Source organism: Pteronotus mesoamericanus, unplaced genomic scaffold, assembly GCF_021234165.1.
Source record: "Pteronotus mesoamericanus isolate MK-2021 breed Mesoamerican mustached bat unplaced genomic scaffold, CSHL_Meso_final contig_256, whole genome shotgun sequence".
Lineage (NCBI taxonomy): Eukaryota > Metazoa > Chordata > Mammalia > Chiroptera > Mormoopidae > Pteronotus > Pteronotus mesoamericanus.
In genome coordinates, this window is record NW_026555108.1 from 4,565,520 (window position 1) to 4,585,726 (window position 20,207).

At 40.2% G+C, this 20,207-nt stretch overlaps 1 protein-coding gene across 1 annotated transcript in view; it reads left to right on the forward strand.

Annotated features, from left to right (window-relative positions):
* KIF4A (kinesin family member 4A) overlaps positions 1-20,207 on the forward strand; it is a 103,639-nt gene that overhangs the window by 34,378 nt on the left and 49,054 nt on the right. Inside the window, exons 8-12 of the mRNA XM_054574211.1 lie at positions 867-1,042; positions 5,187-5,248; positions 14,064-14,196; positions 15,859-15,917; positions 16,032-16,137. Of these exons, the coding sequence (XP_054430186.1) occupies positions 867-1,042; positions 5,187-5,248; positions 14,064-14,196; positions 15,859-15,917; positions 16,032-16,137 (536 nt within the window). The remainder of the gene's footprint in view (positions 1-866; positions 1,043-5,186; positions 5,249-14,063; positions 14,197-15,858; positions 15,918-16,031; positions 16,138-20,207) is intronic.

Sequence of the window (20,207 nt, forward strand, 5' to 3'; positions counted from 1 at the left end):
TACTTTCTATCTGTAAATGAGCTTGTTACTTTTTCTTTACTAGAACTGGTAAACAATTCCCTGAAGACTTAAAATCTACCTAGTGATAGTGTCTGAGAAATGTTTAATCCCAATAGTGGACCCTGGCCTTGTTTGGCCAGGCCCCAGTTGTTTTAACCTCATTAACTGCTGAAACCACAGTTTCTCTCAAGAATGAGGGCACATGCAATAGGATTCTAGACTATTATTACTTTATTTTCTTTTTTAAAGATTTTATTTATTTTTAGAGAGGGGAAGGGAGGGAGAAAAAGAAGGAGAGAAACATCAATGTGTGAGAGAAACACTGATTGGTTGCCTCTCCCATGCCCCCAACTGGAGACCCAGCATGCAACCCAGGCACGTACCCTGACCAAGAATTGAACTGGCGATCTCTTGGTTCTCAGGCCGGCACTCAATCCACTGAGCCACACCAGACATGCCTAAACTATTATAATTTAAATATCAAAATCTGCCCTCGCTGGCATGGCTCAGTGGACTAAGTGCTAGTCTGCGGACTGAAAGGTCGCTGGTTTCAATTCCCAGTCAGGGCACATGCCTGGGTTGTGGGCCAGTCCCCAATAGGGGACACGTGAGAGGCAACCACACATTGATGTTTCTCTCTCTGTCTTTTTCCCTACCTTCCCCTCTAAAAATAAATAAAATCTTTAAAAAAAAGAAAAAGAAAATTTAAAAAGATCTTTGTGTTTTTATATTGTCATGGATAAGAAATTTGTAGATACTCAATTTTTTTTCCTTACAGCTCTGATTTTGAAGCCACCAACCCATATGGACAGCTTTGCTTGCATTTTACTTGTTTGATTGCATTTCCTTCCATTGTTCTTTTTTAGATTCTCTGGGAGGTAATAGCCACACTCTTATGATAGCCTGCGTGAGTCCTGCTGACTCCAATCTAGAAGAAACATTAAATACCCTTCGCTATGCTGACAGAGCAAGAAAAATCAAGAACAAACCTGTTGTTAATATTGATCCCCAGACAGCTGAACTTAATCATCTGAAGCGACAGGTATAAGAGACTTAAGATTTGATGAGAAAAATTAGAAGAATGTGAATGGAATGATAGAGCCTCTTCTGTTTCTTAGCTCCTCCTCTACCAGAATTTTAGAGATACTGGTTAAGCGTTATGTTGGTTTGGGGAAGTATTAACATGTTAATTCCTATTAACATGTTTGTGTCATATTTAAGGTTGGGAGGTGGCATTGGAGATTTCACTGATAAAGCAGTGAGCAATGAGAGACAAGACAAGAATGGCAGGCAGGAATCGGATCCTGAAGGTCCTCGTGTGACTTGTTAAAGAATTTGGAATTTACCCTGAAAGCTATGAGGAGCCATTGAAAAATTTGAAGTAAGAGGATGACATGGTGAAATGTGTGTTTTAGGGAGATTACTCCAGCAAATATAAAGAAAGTGGATTAGAGGGCATGACTAGAAATAGGAAAACAAATTAGGCTGTTATAATAACCTAGGCTGGAGCTAAAAAAGGCAGTAGCAGGAGAGATGGAGAGAAAGGGAGAAATTAGAAAGAAAGAAACAAGGAAGTAGAATGTATAACGCTTACTTGGTAACGAATTTGATATGGAAGGCAGAGTGAGGATAATCAAGGTTCATTCCCAGGTTTCTTGCTTGGACAGTTGAATACATGGTAGTACCAGTCATCGAGTCAGGGAATACAGGCTGAAAAACAGGGTCAGGTGTGAAAGTGATGAAGCTCAGTTTGGGGTATTTTGAATTTAAAAGTCTTGGGGGGACATCTAAGTAGAGTTGCTAAGTCAAGGAGCAGGGTGCTTGTCGGATGGACAGTGAATGCTAGATAAGGAAGTGGAGGAAGCTGATAGGCTCTTCTTTCAAGAAGGCAAGATAAAAGACAAGAGGTAGGTAGTCGACAGTCAAAGGATGTAGTTTGTATGCTTTTAAAATGTGGAAGAGACTTGAGCAAGTGAACGAACCAGTTGGGAGAGACCGAAACTGAGAATAGAGACTAGCTGATAAGAGCCATCCCTAAGTAGCTGAGGTCCTGCACACAAATAAAGATGGCTTTGCTTTAGACAATAGAGGGGAAACCTGCCACGAGACTAGCAGAAAAGAGGTTAGGATAGGAATAATACTGTGGCACTAATTAAGAGAGAGAAGGAGGGAAATTGGGGGATTTCCCTCCTGATGACCTTTATCTTCTCAGGTTAAGTAGGAGGCAAGGTCCTCTAAGAGCCAGCGAGCAGATAATAGGAGAGTGGGACTTAGGAGACCACACAAGACTTGAAATCACAGAAATGGAAGAGGCAGTAGTTAACTGCAAGCATGAATCTGTGGTAGTGTCACTGTGCCTGATTGTGCAACAGCTCATCAGCCCTGGTAGAGGGGCTGGGAAGGCAGGTGGTAGTTGAATTGATTTGGGCTTGGGGGTTCAAGGTTTCTCGCCTCCCAGGGCATTATAGTCTTTCCATTGAGAATCTAGTGTTTCCCAACTGTCTGGTGCTCACTCCGCCTCTTGGCCTTCCTTCTCAATGTTAACGACTACTATTCGGTTCATCTCTTTTCTTCCCTCCCCTTCTCCTCCTATAGCTCCTTCCCTCCTAGGGGTCACTATAGAAAATACATGTAATTTACCTGTTCACAGCATCTTCTAAATGACAAAATACCACACTCAGTTCTGTCCTTCTATTTTCTTCCCTGTGTATTCCTATTGCCCCAAATGCTCTTCTTCCTAGCCATTTATTTGTTCATTCATTCCAAGAATAAATGTTTATTGGACACCATTATGTGCCAAGCACAGTGCTGGGATACATTGATGAGGAAAGCAGACACAGTTGTTGCCTTCATGGAACTTAGTGCCTATTGGGGGGGACAGACACTAAGCACATAATCATACCAACATATCCTTACACACTGGGATAGTGTTCTGTGGAAGTATAGAATGGGATCTCTTGTTATATACCTAACCTGAGAAGGCTTCCTGAGGTAGCAGCATTTGAGCTGAGATCTGAGGAACTGAGTAGGAATTATCTATGCAGAAAAGAGGGAAGATGATTCGGGGGAGAAGAAATAGCATGTGTAGCAAACCACAGTGGTTAAAGGCATTGACGCTGCAGCCAGACTGCCTAGGTTCAAATCCTGGCTCTGTTGCTCATTACCTATGAACCTTGGGCAAGTTCTGTGCCCCTCAGTTACCTGTCTATAAAAAGAAAATAATAATAGTCCCTGCTTCGTAGCATTTTTGTGGGCGTTGAGTTAATCCATGTAAAGCACTTAGAACTGTACCAAGCACATAGCAAGTCTACAAAGGTCCTGAATTAGGAAGAAGTACAGTGCATTTGAAGAACTCAAAGCACACGAGTGTGGCTACAGCGGAGATAGCAAGGAAAGAGTATGCCAGTGTTAGACTAGCGGAAAAGGAGAGGCCTGAGCCAAGCCTCGTGGACTGTGTTAAAAACGATTGATAACTTACCTTTGCAAAAGATGATCTGGCCACTGTGTAGAGACGGTTTGTAGTGGAGGAAGAGTAGATTCATGGAGCCACCTGAGACGTTACTGCATTGATCCAGCTGAGAGATAATGGTGGCTTAGACTTAAGGTGGTGGTGGTGATGATAAAGAGAAGTGACCAGTGGATTAGTTAAGGGGATGAGGGTGTGGCACCCAGATTTCTGGCATGTGAAACTGTATCCCCTGACCTGGGGTTCACTGGAGAAGGGCCAGGTTTGGGGACAGCAGACAGCTAGGTGGAATATTAAATATAGTTGAATATATGGGTCTAAATCTAGAAAGATCAATGTTTGAGGTAAATTTTGACAGTCAGTCGATTATAGATGGTAATTGAAGCAATAGGCAGAGTTGAGACTTGAAGACGAGAGTATAAAGTGAGGAGACTGACACTGAACTTTGAAGAACTTTATCACTTTAAGGACAATTGGAGTGAAGATGAACCAAGAAAAGAGACTTAGAAGATTGGCTAGAAGACTAGAAGGAAAAGCAGGAAAGTATGGTGTCTGGTAAACAAAATATCACCGAACAGTCAAGTGAAGTGAAGCCTGAAAAATGCCCGTGGGATGCAGTGACATGCAGATCATTGGACACCTTAGCAAGAGTTAGTTCGGTTGGAACACTGCAGGCAGAAATCAGTACCGAGGTTAAGGAGCAAGTGAGAGAGGTGAACAAGGTGTCCAGGGCTATCCAACCTGCAGCCCGTGGGCTGCGTGCATCCCAGGGTGGCTATGAATGTGGCCCAACAGAAAATCGTAAATGTACTTAAAATGTTATGAGATTTTTTGTGATTACATGTCTCAATGTATTTAATGTATGGCCCGAGACAGCTCTGTCTCTTCCAGTGTGGCCCAGAGACACCAAAAGGTTGGACACCCCTGGTAAACTATGCTCTCAAACTTTGTGAAGTTAAGAAATAGGGCAGAGGAGATAGGAAGTGGGCTTGGGAAGTGTGCTTTTGTTTTAAGATAGGAGACACTTGAACATGTTTTAATCTTAATAGGAAGTATATCCTGTAAGGCAAAGATAGGGAAGAAAGAAGGGGTAACAAAGAGAATAAGATTAATCAGGGAGCGAGAGGAGTTGGGATTCAAAGCACAAGTGAGGAGACTGGTTATGGGAGGCAGAGCAGCTCCTCTTCCATCCTAGGAGGGAATGGGGGAGGGTGATTGCGCATGTGCTCTGGGTTAGGATCCCTCCACTTTTGGGATTTCGTTCATTTGCTTCTTCTCAGAACCCTAAAACCCTTAACTGTACTTGATAGCTAAGCATCTTCTGTCTTATATTATTTCCTACTACTATTTCAGGCCTCTGGCTTGTCTTCCTCAACTAGATTGTAAACTTGAGAATAAACCACAAGAGTTCGTCATATTTCCTGCCCCTTCCCACATTGCCTATCCCAGGGCTGTGTGATTTTTTTAAAAAAAAATAGATACTCAATAAAAACTCAGTAAAGTACTTAGGTGGAAGGGAGAGCTTATCTTCTAAACAGTAGTAATGCTGATTGTCCATTTACCCTTGAGTCATCAAGCCTGATGTTTTCTGTAATACCTAAGATATGCCTTAAATGTCCTGTCTATTGAATAAAATCACTCTACTGCTACTTGGGGTAATCTCACTGTTAATGGGATGAGTAGCTTTTGATTGGTGACTATTTGTCTTTGCATTTCCCAGGTACAACAGCTACAGGTCTTGTTGCTACAAGCCCATGGAGGTACCCTGCCTGGATCTATAAAGTAAGAGTCACAGATTAAGTTTAAATGTATATTCTCATAGAGGCAATTTCTCCTGATGGGTGTTTTCCCCTGATGTAGTAAAGTTTCTGGTAGTGCTTGGTGTCAAAGTGCATCCCAGAAGGGATCTCAGCAAGCTCGCTGACTATTTTGGACTTAGGTAGTTTGTTTTGAGGCAGCCTGATACAATAAGAACATGGATTCCGGTCTCAGAAATGTATTAATTACAATTCCACTATGAGGAAGAGCTGCTCTCCCATTTATTCATTTGATTTTTAAACTTATATCCATATAGACTCATGGGTATTTATTTTATTCTATGGGTTACCATCAAATTGTTTTTGCTTTGCCCACTAGGAGCTCCTTTAGGATGGCTCTTATGTTCTTCAATATGCCCTCAACTTTTTGAGCATTTCCACAAAGCATTCCATGCCCATCTTGTATTTTCACCACCCCAGTTCTGGAATCCACCATATCTCCAAGGAGACCTGGTGTTTTTTCAATTGGAGAATGGTGTTTAGAAACCAGGTCTGGGCACTAGCTGTGCTTATTGTTACTGGGGTGTCACTACTTCTAGGCTCCCTCAGTAAGTAGTGCTAGGAAATACCTGTATGTATAGCAACCCACACGTACACTCATGTATATTTTTATATCTATCTGTTTATATACAGGGCGGGGCAAAAGTAAGTTTATGGTTGTGAGTATGCAAAAACATAGCCTATTCTTTTATTATTTTTTACCATTGTATTATTTTCCATGCAAACAACTGTAAACCTACTTTTGCCCCACCTTGTATATTAAAAAACATGATTTTACACCGATACCTCTGGCTCCAGTTCAACACTACAGGGTTCATTTTAGCCTTCCTCTCCTTACTTATAAACTTCTTTCACCAACAGTGAGAAACCAGCTGTCATTATCTGCAATCTATTTACTTCCTTGTTCAGGTCCTGTATACACATAAAGTAGTTTCAGAATTATTAGCCCACCCACCTGTGAGAAACATTGGTATGAACTAGATTACAGCATTTCTGTACAATTCTTTTTATGTTTAGGCCTAGAGTGTCTGGGCAAGGTCCTGTTTCCCACAGTCACTGCTTGTTCTCCGTTTTGGGTACCCTCTACATCTTGGTTGGTTTAAATCGTTTATATTTTGGATATGTAAAGGCTATGTGAAATATGATGATGATCTAAGTCAGAGTTATAAAAAAGGATTACTCAGAGCAGAGAAATGCAAATCAGAACCACGATGAGATCATTGCACGCAAGTTAGGATGACTACTATTTGAAAAAAAAACAAAACAAAACAGGAAATAAATGTTTGTCAAGGATGTGAGGAGGATGTGGAGAAATAAGAATCTTTGTACACTGTTCGAGAGATTATAAAATGGTATAACTGCTATGGAAAAATGTATGAAGTTTCCTCAAAAAATTAAAAATGGAAATGCCATATGATCCAGCAAACCTACTTCTGGGTCTATATCTAAAAGAATGGAAAGCAGGGCCCCAAAGATATCGACACACGCCCCCATGCCTGCCCCGCCCCCCGCCCCCCCCCCACCTAGTCTTCACAGAAGTATCATTCACAGTAGCCAAGAGGTGGAAGCAACAAAGTGTCCATCCGCAGATGACTATGAAAATGAGACGTGGTATACTCTTATAATGAAATATTATTTAGCTTTTAAAAAGAAGGAAATTCAAACACATGCTATAACATGGATGAATCTTGAGAACATTATGTTAAGTGAAACACAATAGTCAAAAAAGACAAATATTGTATGATTTCCCCCCATATGAGGTGCTTAGAATAATCGAAGGGAAAGTAGAATGATGTTTGCCAGGGGCTGGGGAGAACGGGAGTAGACAGTTATTGATAATAGGGTACAGACTTTTAGTTTTGCAAGATAAAAATGTTTAGGGAATAGGTGGTGGTAATGGTTGTTCAACATTGTGAACGTTCTCCATCCCCCCTCAAATCTACTTTACTTTTTAAAATTAAATTTATTGGTGTAACATTGGTTAATAAGATTATATAGGCTTCAAGTATACATTTTGAACTATATACTTAAAAATGGTTAAAGTGGTAAATTTTATGTTTTGTATATTTTACCACAATTTTTTTAAAGGGCCAAAGGATCAAAGAAACCATTAGAAAAATGGGACACATGAACAGACAACTTCACCAGAAAGAGAGACAAAAGTAGCTCTGAAATGTGAAAAAATGCTCAAACCCACTCACAATTAAAGAACTACAAATTAAAACAACACTGTGATAGTATTTCTCAACTATCAGATTGGTTAAAAAAAAGTGATAAAAATGTGACAACAGACCTGGCTGCTGTGGCCCAGTGGATTGGGCGCCGGCCTGTGAACCAAAGGGTTGCCGGTTCAATTCCCAGTCAGGGCACATGCCTGGGTTGCGGGCCAGGCCCCCAGTAGGGGGTGCGTGAGAGGCAGCCACATATTGATGTTTCTCTCCCTCTCTTTCTCCCTCCCTTCCCCTCTCTCTATAAATAAATAAAATCTTTTTAAAAATGTGACAACACATTCCATTGGCAAGGGGGAAAGAGGTATTCTCATATACTGCTGTTGGGAATGCAAATGGCTGTGACCCTTCTAGAGGGGAACATGGCAATGTCATGGCAATTACCTTTTGTCCCAGCAATCCTATCTCTTAAGACCTACCCTGAAAATAAATCACTAACAACATAAAAACATATAGACATGAGGTTTCTCACTGCAGCATGTTTGTAATTGCGAAATATTGGAAACAACCAAACTATCCATTCATAGGAGAGAGGTTGAATCTATGACACTCATACACAATAAGAGACCATGCAGTTGTAAAAATAGAATGAGGAAGCTTTCTATGGACTGATAAGAAATGATCTCCAGGAAATACTGAAAAAGGCAGAGCCACAAAGAGTATCTATAGTATACTACTATTTGTAGGAGAAAGAAAGGGATGTGGATACACAGATGCCTGCTCCCTTGTTCAGAAAAAATACAATAAGGCTAAACCAGAAACTAAAGAAATTGGTTAATGCAAGGGGGGGGAGAATAGTGGTGGAAAAGGGGTAGAAATAAGTGTGCAAATGGGGACAGGGTAGCAGGGACAAAGAGGAAATGACACTTCTCTGAATATATATATATATATATATATTATATATGTATTCTCCTTTTTAAAAAAATATTGTGTAAAGAAGTGATATGAAATTTACTGTCTTAACCATTTTTTAAAAGATTTTATTTATTTTTAGAGAGAGGGGAAGGGAGGGAGAAAGAGGAGAGAAACATCACTGTGTGGTTGCCTCTCGCAATCCCCCGACTGGGGACCTGGCCCAGCAACCCAGGCATGTGCCCTAGACTGGGAATCGAACCAGTGACCCTTTTGTTCGCAGGCCAGTGCTCAATCCACTGAGTCAGCCACACCAGCTAGGACTGTCTTAACCATTTTTAAGTATACATTTCAGTAGTGTTAAATATGTTCACATTGTGGTACAGTGAATCTTAAGAACTTTTGGTTCTTCTAAAACTGAAAATCCATATCCATTAAACAACAACTCTTCACCGCTCCCCCATCTATTCTTTTACAGTTTTCTGGCATTGCTTTTATTTTTTATTCATTGATTTTCAGAGAGAGAGAAAGAGAGGAAGGAGGAAGAGAGAAACATTGATTTGTTGTTCTACTTAATTTATGCGTTCATTGGTTGATTCCTGTATGTGTCCTGATCAGGGATTGAACCCAAAACCTTGGTGTATTAGGACAATAGTCTAATCATCTGAGCTACCCATCCAGGGCTGCTTTTATTTATAGAATGCTCTTTACCTTCACCTATAGACCTTTGCCTATATTTTCTTCTAGTTTTCTTGTGGGTTTTTTCATTCTTTCTTAAAATTGTGGTAAAGAACATATTACATAAAATTTACTATCTTAACCATTTTTAAGTGCACAGTTGGGTAGCATTAAGTATATTTACCTTGTTGTGAAACAGATCTCCAAAACTTTTTCGTCTTGTAAAATTCAAACTATATACCCATTAAAAACAACTCTCCTTGTGCCCCTCTCCTCTGCCCCTGGTAACCACCACTCTACTTTCTGTTTCTATGAACTTAACTACTTTAGATACCTCATGTAAGTGGAATCATACAGTATTTGTCTTTCTGTGACTGGCTTATTTCATTGAATATACAGAGTTGGGCAAAAGTAGGTTTAAAGTTGTTCGTATGGGAAATAATACAATAATTAATAGATAATAATCCAAGAATAAACTCTGTTTCACGTATTTACAAGTATAAACCTTTTGCCTTACCCTGTATTTACCACTTGATGTGTATATACACATCACTGATGAATGGATACGGGTTGCTTTTCTACCTTTTGGCAATTGTGAATAATGCTGCTATGAACATAGGTGTGCAGATATCTGTCTACGGTCCCGCTTTTGATTCCTTTGGACATGTACCCCAAAGTGGAATAACTGGATCATATAGTAATCCTATTTAAAAATGTTTAAATTAAACTATTATACTGCTTTCTATAGTGGCTACACCATTTTACATTCCTACGAGCAATGCACAAGGCTTCCCATTTCTCCACATCCTTGGTAAGCCTTATTCTTTTTAATTGAATTTATTGGGGTGACACTGGTTAACAAAATTATACAGGTTTCAGGTGCACAATTCCTCAACACATCATCTGTACACTGTATTGTGCGTTCACCACCCCAAGTCAAATCTCCATCCGTCACCATTTATGCCCCTATACCCTCCTCCCCCTCCTCGCACCCCGCCTTCTCCCCAGCAATCACCACACTGTTGTCCATGTCCATGAGTCCTTCCTTTTTACTCAATCCCTCTACCCCCTCACCCACCCCTAGTAGCTGTCAGCCTGCTCTCTGTAAGTCAGTTTCTATGTTGTTTGTTAGTTTGGTTTGTTCATGAGATTCCACATGTGAGTGAAATCGTGTGGCACCGTGGTACATTGACGCAATGGAATACTCCTCAGCCATAAAAAAGAAACTCTTACCATTTGGGACAGCGCGGATGGACCTGAAGAGCCTTATGCTGAGTGAAATAAGCCAGTCAGAGAAAGCCTTGTTTTCTAGTTTTTTAAAGTATTAGCTACCCTAATTTTGGTCCTTATTTTTTAACAGTTTTTTATATATTAGTGATATTAGTCCTTTGTAGTGTATTACAAATATTTTCTTCGACTATATTCTCTTTGACTTTATGGTGTTTGTCATGCAAAAATTTTTAATTTTTATGTACTAAAAAGTATATCAATCATTTCTTATTGACTGGATTTTTTTTAGCAACTTTATTGAGATAATTTATATACCTTAAAATCCACTCATTTTTAATGTATAATTCACTGATTTTTTTGTAAATTCACGATGTTGCACAACTATCACCACAGTCCAATATTAGAACATTTCTATCACCCCGAAATGATCCCTCCTGCCCATTTGCAGTTGCCTCAGTTCCCACTCCCAGCCCCAGGCAACCACTGATCTGCTTTCTGTCTCTGTAGATTTGCCTGTTGTGAACATATCATATACATGGATTCATACAGTATATGGACTTTTTATCTGGCTTCTTTCACCTTACAATGTTTTCAAGGTTCATCCATGCTATAGCATGTATCAGCACTTCATTCCTTTTTATTGTTGAATAGTATTTCATTGTCTGTTTACACCGGATTGTGTCTATCCATTTGCCAGTTGATAGACTTTTTGGTTGTTTCAACTTTTTGGCTATTATGAACAATGCTGCTATGAATATTCACTGGCACTTTTTTGTGTGTGGACATATGTTTTTTTATTGTGTAGATACCTAGAAGTGGAATTGCTGGATCATGTGTTTAAGAAACTGCCAAACTGTTTTCTAAAGTGACTACTGTTTGCATTCTCCTCGTGCTTCTGCATTTTGATTCATAGTTAGAAAAAAGCCTTTCCCTACATCAAGGTTAAAGAGGAATTTGCCAATGTTTTCTTCTAGCCCTTTTGTTGGTTTTATTTTTTCTTTTTCATTTTTCATTTGGAGTTTATTCTTGTATATGGTGTGAGCCCATTTTCTTTTATATCCTTATTTTCTGTACTCAATCTTTTTTTTTTCTGATTATAGAAGTGCTACATTGCTTCTTGTAGGACATTTAGAAAAGTATAAAAAAATAAATCTTAAAATTGCCATAATTTCATCGCCCAGAGATGACCACCTTTATCTTTGTAACTCTTCCCCTTTTTGGTAATTTTGGTATACTTGGTCATATTTTAAGAATGTTGGGTAAAGAAACTGAGGAAAGCTGGGGTCTTTGAAAGACCTATTCCCCTCTACATGGTTGAGAAGTAGTTGGCCCATTTTCCTTTCCTTTCAGTTTAGCACAGACCTATTTCATGTGACACAAGACTAATGAAAACCCTTCCAGACTTCCAACCACCTATATTATACTACAGGCTATACTTTCAGCTGCAAAAGTAATAGATTCTAAGAAACAGTTGAGGAACCAAATGCTTGAACTCAATTGTTCAGTCTTTCACAGAGAAATAAAGATGCTACTTCTTTTTTCAAAAATGTATACTTATATTCTCAGAGACATTTCATGAGGCTTTTAACAAAATGTGCATCTTATATACATGGTTTTTTGTTTTTTGTTTTTTTTTGCTTTTTGTTCTTGGATTATATTCTTTTCTTTTTGAATGTGTGTCATCAAAGCTTTTGTATTGATTTTCTGCAGGTGTTTGTCAATTCCCACATGCTGAGCTACTTGAATTCCTAGCATTGGCAATTAAATAGCATGTGAAAGAGGAGACATTGGTTTTCCATTATATTTTTCCCTTTTAGAGAAACCTTGGAAATATTAGGGGGAAAAACTATTGAGTTAAAGTATTATTGCTTTGTGGGGGGAGGGTTGAGGGGATGGGCAAAAAGGGTGAAGGGGATTAAGAAGTACAAACTTCCACTTATAGATAAGTCACAAGGGTATAATGTACAGCATAGTGAACATAGTCAATAATATCATAATAACTTTGTATGGTGACAGATGGCTACTATCGACTTAATGTTATGATTACTTCATAAGCTACATAAATAGCAAATCACATGTACACACCTGAAATTAATATACTATGTCAACTCTACTAAAAAAGGTGTCATTACTTTGGAGCTTGTCAACTTTAAGGAACATTGGAAGTTTTCAGTTTCATAACAGTAAGGCAAGAAGGAAATATCAGAGCAATCTGAAATAACACTAAATTTACTCATAGTTTATTTTCATAATCCCCACTTTAATTGAACATTCTTTCTTAAGAGCCTTAGTCAATTCTCAGCACTATGATATGAAACCTAATGGTGTGGCCTTGCTATTAACTTTTCGATAAAGATCTTCCAAAGGAATTCATGGAGAGCTTAACCTGGGTGAGAGGACATTTGTTCCTGAAAGCCTTTTCTAGCCTTTACTGAGATTGAGAACAGCTGTACCCTGTCCTTTTTTCTTTATTATAGCCTTGACAACTATTAATTTTCCCTTCAGTCTCCTTAAGATCCAATCTTCATTTTTTTCCTGATCTTTTCTCACCAGTCCTATTTTTTCAGTCTTTTGAACCGCTAATCCCAATGGATTACAAAAACAAAAACCGAAACTGTACTTCTTTTTCATCTGCTTCATTAGTCTGGGACTGATATCAAGTCATCTGCATAAATTCCAAAGGTTCTTATTTATATGTATCCTTCAAACTATTTCTGTCCCTCCCTTTCACTCCTATTTGAAATGGAAATTACTGGTGCCTCCAACCACTCTAAGCAATTTAAAACTGATAGACAAATGAACAGAAGGCTATGGGTCATCGGTTTCATGCAAGACAAGCACTTAGAAGGGAGCACTTATTTATGGAGAATTGAGAAATGTGCTCTTAGTGGCTGCTGGTCATCATTTCAACTTTCTGACTCCTTAAATGCTATTCCGCTAAACTGTACACTAAATAGGTAATTGATTATGTTTATGAGGTTAAAGTTAGACCCTACACCCTCTGTACCTTTTCCTTTCCTACTTCCCTAATCTTGAATGAGAGATCAAGAGTGGAAAGAGAGAGCATGTGTCTTAGCTACACTTAGCCTTCACTTCTTATCTACGTGACACAGGTAGGTTCTAAACCAAGAGCCAAGGTAGAGATTAGTCATTCCTGTTGCAACCATACCTAGCTCTGACACATTACCATCCTCCAACTCATGGTTTCACTTACATGTGGAGTCTAACGAACAGAAGGAACTAACAAATAAAATAGAAACAGACTCATAGATATAGAAAACAGACTGGCAGATGTCAGAGGGGAGGAGATTTGGGGGGCTGGAAGAAGGTGAAGGTATTTAGGGAAAAAACTCATGGACACAGACAACGGTGTGGTGATTACCAGAGGGAGAGGGGGTGGGGGAGGTAGAAGAGGGTAAAGAAGGATAAATGGTCATGGAAGGAGACTTGCTTTTGGGTGGTGAACACACGATGCAACATACAGGTGATGAATTATAGGACCGTACCTCTGAAACCTATATAATTTTATTAACCAATGTAACCCTAATAAATTCAATTAATATAAAGGAACTTAAAAAATAATAAAGTATTTCAGGCATATATTTCTTATTTATACAATATACTACCTGACTGGGAGAATAGATTGGAATAGACACACTTTTTCCAGACTTTTGAGGGTAATTTTAAACCAGCCCCCCCACCCAAAAGGTCTATGGGATATATTTTCATCCACCTTTGACGTAGGTGCTATTAATCATGTATTTTTCTAATATGTTACTTTCCTTGTTTTAGTGTGGAACCATCAGAGAATCTACAGTCTTTGATGGAGAAGAACCAGTCCCTGGTAGAGGAGAATGAAAAATTAAGCCGTGGTCTGAGCGAGGCAGCTGGCCAGACGGCTCAGATGTTGGAGAGGATCATTTTGGTGAGGCCCCGAGACTAAACTACTAGCAATCTGGATATTTACTAGCATTAGTTTCTGAGATATTGAACATGCTTCTCATGAGAGACAAGTAATGTGGAAAGAAATGGACAGTATTACCATATCCTCCAGGGAGCCCCTCTGAGATAAATACATGGACTTATATTCGAACATGCAGAAAAGTTACAAGAATTGTACAGTGAACACCTCTATACCCACCACAAAGAATCTGCATGAATCCCATTTTGAAATAGATTTGTTCCAAAATACCGGGTCCCTCTGTCACCTTAAGTCCTGCCTAATCTTTATCCATAATACCAAGTGTAACTGTTTCCCCAATAAGATGCTGGTTCCTCTCTATCTCCCTTCCACTAACAGTGTCACATGTCATATCCTAGCCTAACAGTTATCATGGTGAAGATAGAAGAGCTGGGAAATTCATTTCCATTCCTTTCACATACGGTAACTTTCCCGATAGTGGATCGCTGTGTAACTGATGACACCAGTCCAGTATCCGACTACCTTTCTGATAGTAACCTCCTGCACGAGTGCAGGCTGACTCCGGAAATAACAGCTTTTTCTACTAGTCTAAACGGAACTCAGTCTGGGATAGCACAACTATTGCCGGAAGCGAAAATGAGTTTCATCAGAATGTAATTGAACATCTGTAATTTATACACCTTCATGCATCAGTGTGCTCTCTTGTCAAGAAAGGGTGAACTGCTTAAAGATTTCTTTAAAGGGGACCCAATCCCACGTCCATTGTATCGTCCATTATTAGCAGAAGGGTTGAAATGAGATCTAGGGGATTTTCATATACAGGTTTCTATCTCCATGCTGCATTTTATGCCTTTGAAGTAATTCTAGAAGATGTGTCTCACATGTATGTGAGTGTGGCAGTTGTAACAGACAGTACTTGTTGTTTTAGCCACGTACCCGTCTGACCTTTATAAGGCTGTTACAATGGCTGCCCACTGGGCTTATTGTTGAGGTCCTATCAGAACTTCATAATAAACATACATTTTTCTCCTATATAAACTGTTCTCCCCAAATATGTTGCAGTGTCTAGCATGTTACAGATACTGTGATGGAAACAAAATGGAAACTATCAATCACGCTTCCCAAACACATAGCTGTCTCTGCCATTTTTCTCTGCCATCATTCTTCTGCTTCACTCTCTTTCTTACTTTCTTTTGCTAAAACTAGCCTACCATATCAGGTAGTGTGACTTGAAAAAAACTCAGTCCAGATGAAGTATGAGGCTCTTTTATGTTTTAAATGCCCTCCTTCTGGGACTAGGGAACAGTATAGTGTAGGAGGCAGTTCAGAGGAAGGGAGTTTTGCAAACAGCAGTGGGTAGCATGCCAGGAACACTGCCTTCTCCCCCAGTTGCAAATAGAGACTTCACACTCCAGCCCATAGTCTGAGCTTCATGGCAAGTGTAAGACCCAGCTGCTTGGATACTATTTTTAGTAGTTTACGTTGACCGAGTAATTTCCATGAACGTTAAAAAACATTTCTCACTAAATAACCAAAGCCCACCAAATCCTCTATTACAGCAAAGGAGGCGACCTCTCTACCTAGGTTTTAATCCATAGAAGTAGGAAAAAAGGCATAATTAGTCAAGGCAGGCACTACTGATCATCTCGTGGGTCTTTGTTGCAGACAGAACAAGCCAATGAGAAAATGAACGCCAAGCTAGAAGAGCTCAGGCAGCATGAAGCGTAAGTCTCCTACCAGATATTTGTTACTGACCTATACCTCCTTGATATATAATCACAGATGCTCTTGCCTTTGCAGTGTGATTAACTCTTGGGTTCCCGTGCTTGAATTTTTAGCTGCAGAGTGGATCTTCAAAAGCTAGTGGAGACTTTGGAAGACCAGGAATTAAAAGAAAATGTAGAGATAATTCGTAACCTGCAGCAAGTGATTGCCCAGATATCGGTAAGCCACATAGGGACAGTGCAAATAGGCACATTACTTTCATTTGTTTCTTTCTCTTTTTAAAAAAAATAATTTTATTTTTCAATTACAGTTGACATCCAATATAATATTGGTTTCAGGTGTACAACTCAGTGATTAGACATTTATAGAACTTATAAAATGATCATCCCAATAAATCTAATACCCATGATGCCACACATAGTTATTACAGTATTATTGACTATATTGCCTATGCTGTACGTTACATCTTGTGACTATTCTGTAACAAACCAATTTGTACTTCTTAATCCCTTCATTTTTTCACCCATCCCCCCAAACTCCCTCCCACCTGGCACCCTTCAAAATGTTCTCTATGAGTCTGTTTATGTTCTGCTTGTTTGTTTATTTTGTTTTTTTTAGATTTCACATGTAAGTAAAATCATCTGGTGTTTGTCTTCCTCTGCCTGACTTATTTCACTCAGTACAATACCCTCTAGGTCCATCCACATTGTTGCAAGTGACAAGATTTCATCATTTTTTATGGCTGAGCCATATTCCTTTATATATATGCACCACTTCTTTATCCATTCATCTATTAATGGACATTTAGGTTGCTTCCATATCTTGGATATTGTAAATAATGCTGCAGTGAACATATGGATGCATATATCTTTTTGATTTAGTGTTTTGGTGTCTTCAGAGAAATACGCAGAAGTAAAATTGCTAGGTCCTTCATTTTCTCTTTGTTTTAAAGTCTATTTTGTCTGATATAAGCGTTGCTTCCCCAGTTGTTTTTTTTTATTTGTTTCCATTTGCATGAAATATCTTTTTCCATTCCTTTACTTTGAGCCTCTGTATCTTTCGATCTGAAATGAGTCTCTTGTAGACAGCATGTGTAAGGGTCTTGTGTTTTTATCCATTCAGCCACCCTATGTCCGTTTTTAAAAATTCTCACTTGAGGGTATGTTTTTATTGATTTTAGTGGTGGGGGGAGAGAGAGAGCGCAAGAGCGAGCGCCATTGATGTGAAAGAGAAACATTGATCGGTTGCCTCCTGTACATGCCCTGACTGGGTATTGAACCTGCAACCTAGGTATGTGCCCTGACTGGGGGTTGAACCTGCAGCCTTTTGGTACATGAGACAGTGCTCCAACCAACTGAGCCACCCAGCCAGGGCTCACATAGGTTTTTAATTCCTTGCTCTCTCTCTTCTCCTTCTGGCACCCCCATGATGTGACTATATATACACTTGAAGTTATTCCAGAGGCTCCTTAAACTTTCTTCATTATTTTTGGATTCTTTTTTCTTTTTGTTGTTCTGATTGGGTGTTTTCTATTTCCTTATCTTCCGAGTCTCTGATTTGATCCTCTGCTTCATCTACTCTACTGTTGATTCCCTGTAAATTATTCTTCATTTCTGTTAGTGTATTTTTCATTTCTGACTGTTTTTTTTATGTTTTCTATCTCCGTTTTATGTTCCCTTTCTCTTTGTTGAAGTTCTCACTAAGTTCATCTACTCTTCCCCTAAATTCATTGACCATCCTTATAACCAGTATTTTGAACTCTGTCTGGCAGACTGCTTGTCTCCATTTTATTTAGTTTTTCTGGAGTTGTGTTCTGTTCTTTCATTTGGGACATGTTTCTCTGTCTCCTCATTTTGGCAGCCTTCTGTGCTTGTTTCTGTGTGTTAGGTAGAGCTGCTATGTCTCCCAGTCGTCATAGAGTGGCCATATGTAGTAGGCGTCCTGTAGGGTCCAGAGGCACAGCCTCCCCTATCACCCAAGCTGCGTGTTCAAGGTGAGCCCATTGTGTGTGCTGAGTACACCCTCCTCTTGTAGTTGAGCCTTGACTGCTGTTGGCAGGTCAATGGGAGGGATTTATCCCTAGGAAAATTGGCTGCAAGGACTGGCTGGAACTACAGCAGAGGAGCTGCTATGCAGCGGCCGACCCCATGGAGCAGGACTCGCTTCAGCAGGGTTCTATTGCCCAGTGAGTCCAGGCCTAGAGTGTGTCACTCATGGAGGTGTTTGGGCAGTGCTGCAGCATGGTCTGAAGCTGTCCGCCAGGTACACTGGCCCTGTGGCCTCCTGGGAGGTACAGGCCAAGATCAGCTGTCACCTGTACCCTGTCTGGGGCCACCTGGAATGAGCTACAGAGCAATCTGCAGGTAGTTTCTACTTGTGCTGGGCTGGGGCATGCCTAGGAGAGGCCATGCTGTGAAAGTAGGCCAGCTGCTACTAGTGGTAGGCATGAGGCTGATTAGCAAGAGATGCAGGGCACACCAAGGCCAGATACTCCTTGTTTGGGGTTTGTGATCCTTTGACAGATTTTAGGAAAGTCCTCAGCATAAGCCAAGACAGGCCATTTATATGGAACAGTCACTGGAAGCAGCTTGGGAGAGCCTGCAAGTTGTTTGGGCTGGAGCATCAGGGAATAACCAGGGAATCACCAGGGCAGGGTGAACAGTATGAGCTGGGTTGATGGAGACTCAGATATGGTGCCTGCCTGTGGGCTCCATGAGGGGAAGGCTCAGGAAGGGAATGATGGCCTCTGCCAGCACTTCTGCCTGGGAGAAAGCTGGCCCGCCAGCGCTCGCTGGACAGTTCAGTTCCTAGAGTCTTTCAAGCTGCTGCTCTAGTACTGGAGCTCAGAGAGAGTGAGTCCGAGTACATTCGTTAATGGGCCCTTTGAGAGGAACTACCTGGGATTCCACGAGCCCTCTGATTCACTCAGCCACAATTCCTGCTGGTTTTCACAGCCAGAAGTTGTGGGCAGTTCTCTTCCTGGCATTGGAACCCTGGGCTGGAGGACCTGGTGTGGGGCAGGGACCCCCCACTCCTCAGGGGGGAACCTCCGCAACCGAGATATCCCTCCCGATTTTTATCTGCCACACGTGTGCATGGGACCAGCCTGTTCTGCGTCTGCCCTTCCTACCAGTCTATGTGGCTTCTTTCCATCCTTAGTCATAGGACTTCTGTTCGGCTAGACTTTAGGTGGTTTGCAGTGATTGTTGGTCTGTAGTTTAGTTGTGATTTTGATGTGCTTGTGGGAGGATGCGAGTACCACATTTACCTACTTCGCCATCCTGACCAGAAGCCCTCATTATTTCTCTTGATGCATATAAATTTAACTCTGTGTCTTCTGCTGAAACAACTAGACTGTGTGCTATTTCAGGACAGATATCATAGATCACTGGATATGACCTTAATGTGAATTTGTTAAATTAAACATCCTTAGGATACACATGCAATGGTACATTAATATTTTAACACTGTAATCAAATACTGGAAGCGGCAGCATAAAGGATGGGGGCAAAAGTAGGTTTACAGTTGAATTATTGTGTTATTTTACATTTGAACAACTATAAACCTACTTTGGCCCCACTGTGTGTATGTGTGGTGCAAAATTGCCTGGGTAGCACGAGCAGCAGTCATTGATTTGCAGCCCTTTCAGTGCAGGCTAACTTAGTAAGAGGCCTTGTAACCATACCCCAATCTTAAATAAGCTGGCTTCTGACAAATAGCTTAGAATAGCCAGGGAATACCATAGGTCTCTCTCTCTCTCTCTTCCTCTCTCTCTCTCTCTCTCTCTCTCTTTTTTTAAAGGTTTTATTTATTTATGTTTAGAGAGAGGGGAAAAGAGGGAGGAAGAGAGAGAGAGAAACATCAATGTGCGAGACATACATCGATTGGTTGCCTCTCACACACCCCCATCCGGGGACCTGGCCCGCAACCTAGGCAGTGCCCTGACCAGGAATCAAACCGGTGACCTTTAGGTTCATAGGCCGGCACTCAGTCCACTGAGCCACACGAGCCAGGGCTTGTTTATAACCAATAATAAATTAGTTTGAATCATCATTCTGCTATAAGTCCCCCCCTTTTTATTTTAGAACAATTATAGCAGTTGTGGGTGGGTTTTGGGGGACAGGGGGACTGTTATTTGTTGTTTCTCCCAAAAGAAAAATTCTTACAATTCCAACACCTTTCTAAAAACCTTTACTTTTTTATAAATTTTTGGTGTTTATTCTCTTAGTTCTTAGGCATACATACTTTTTAAAAATTGAAATAGTACTATTTTAAGGGGTCATGATTGG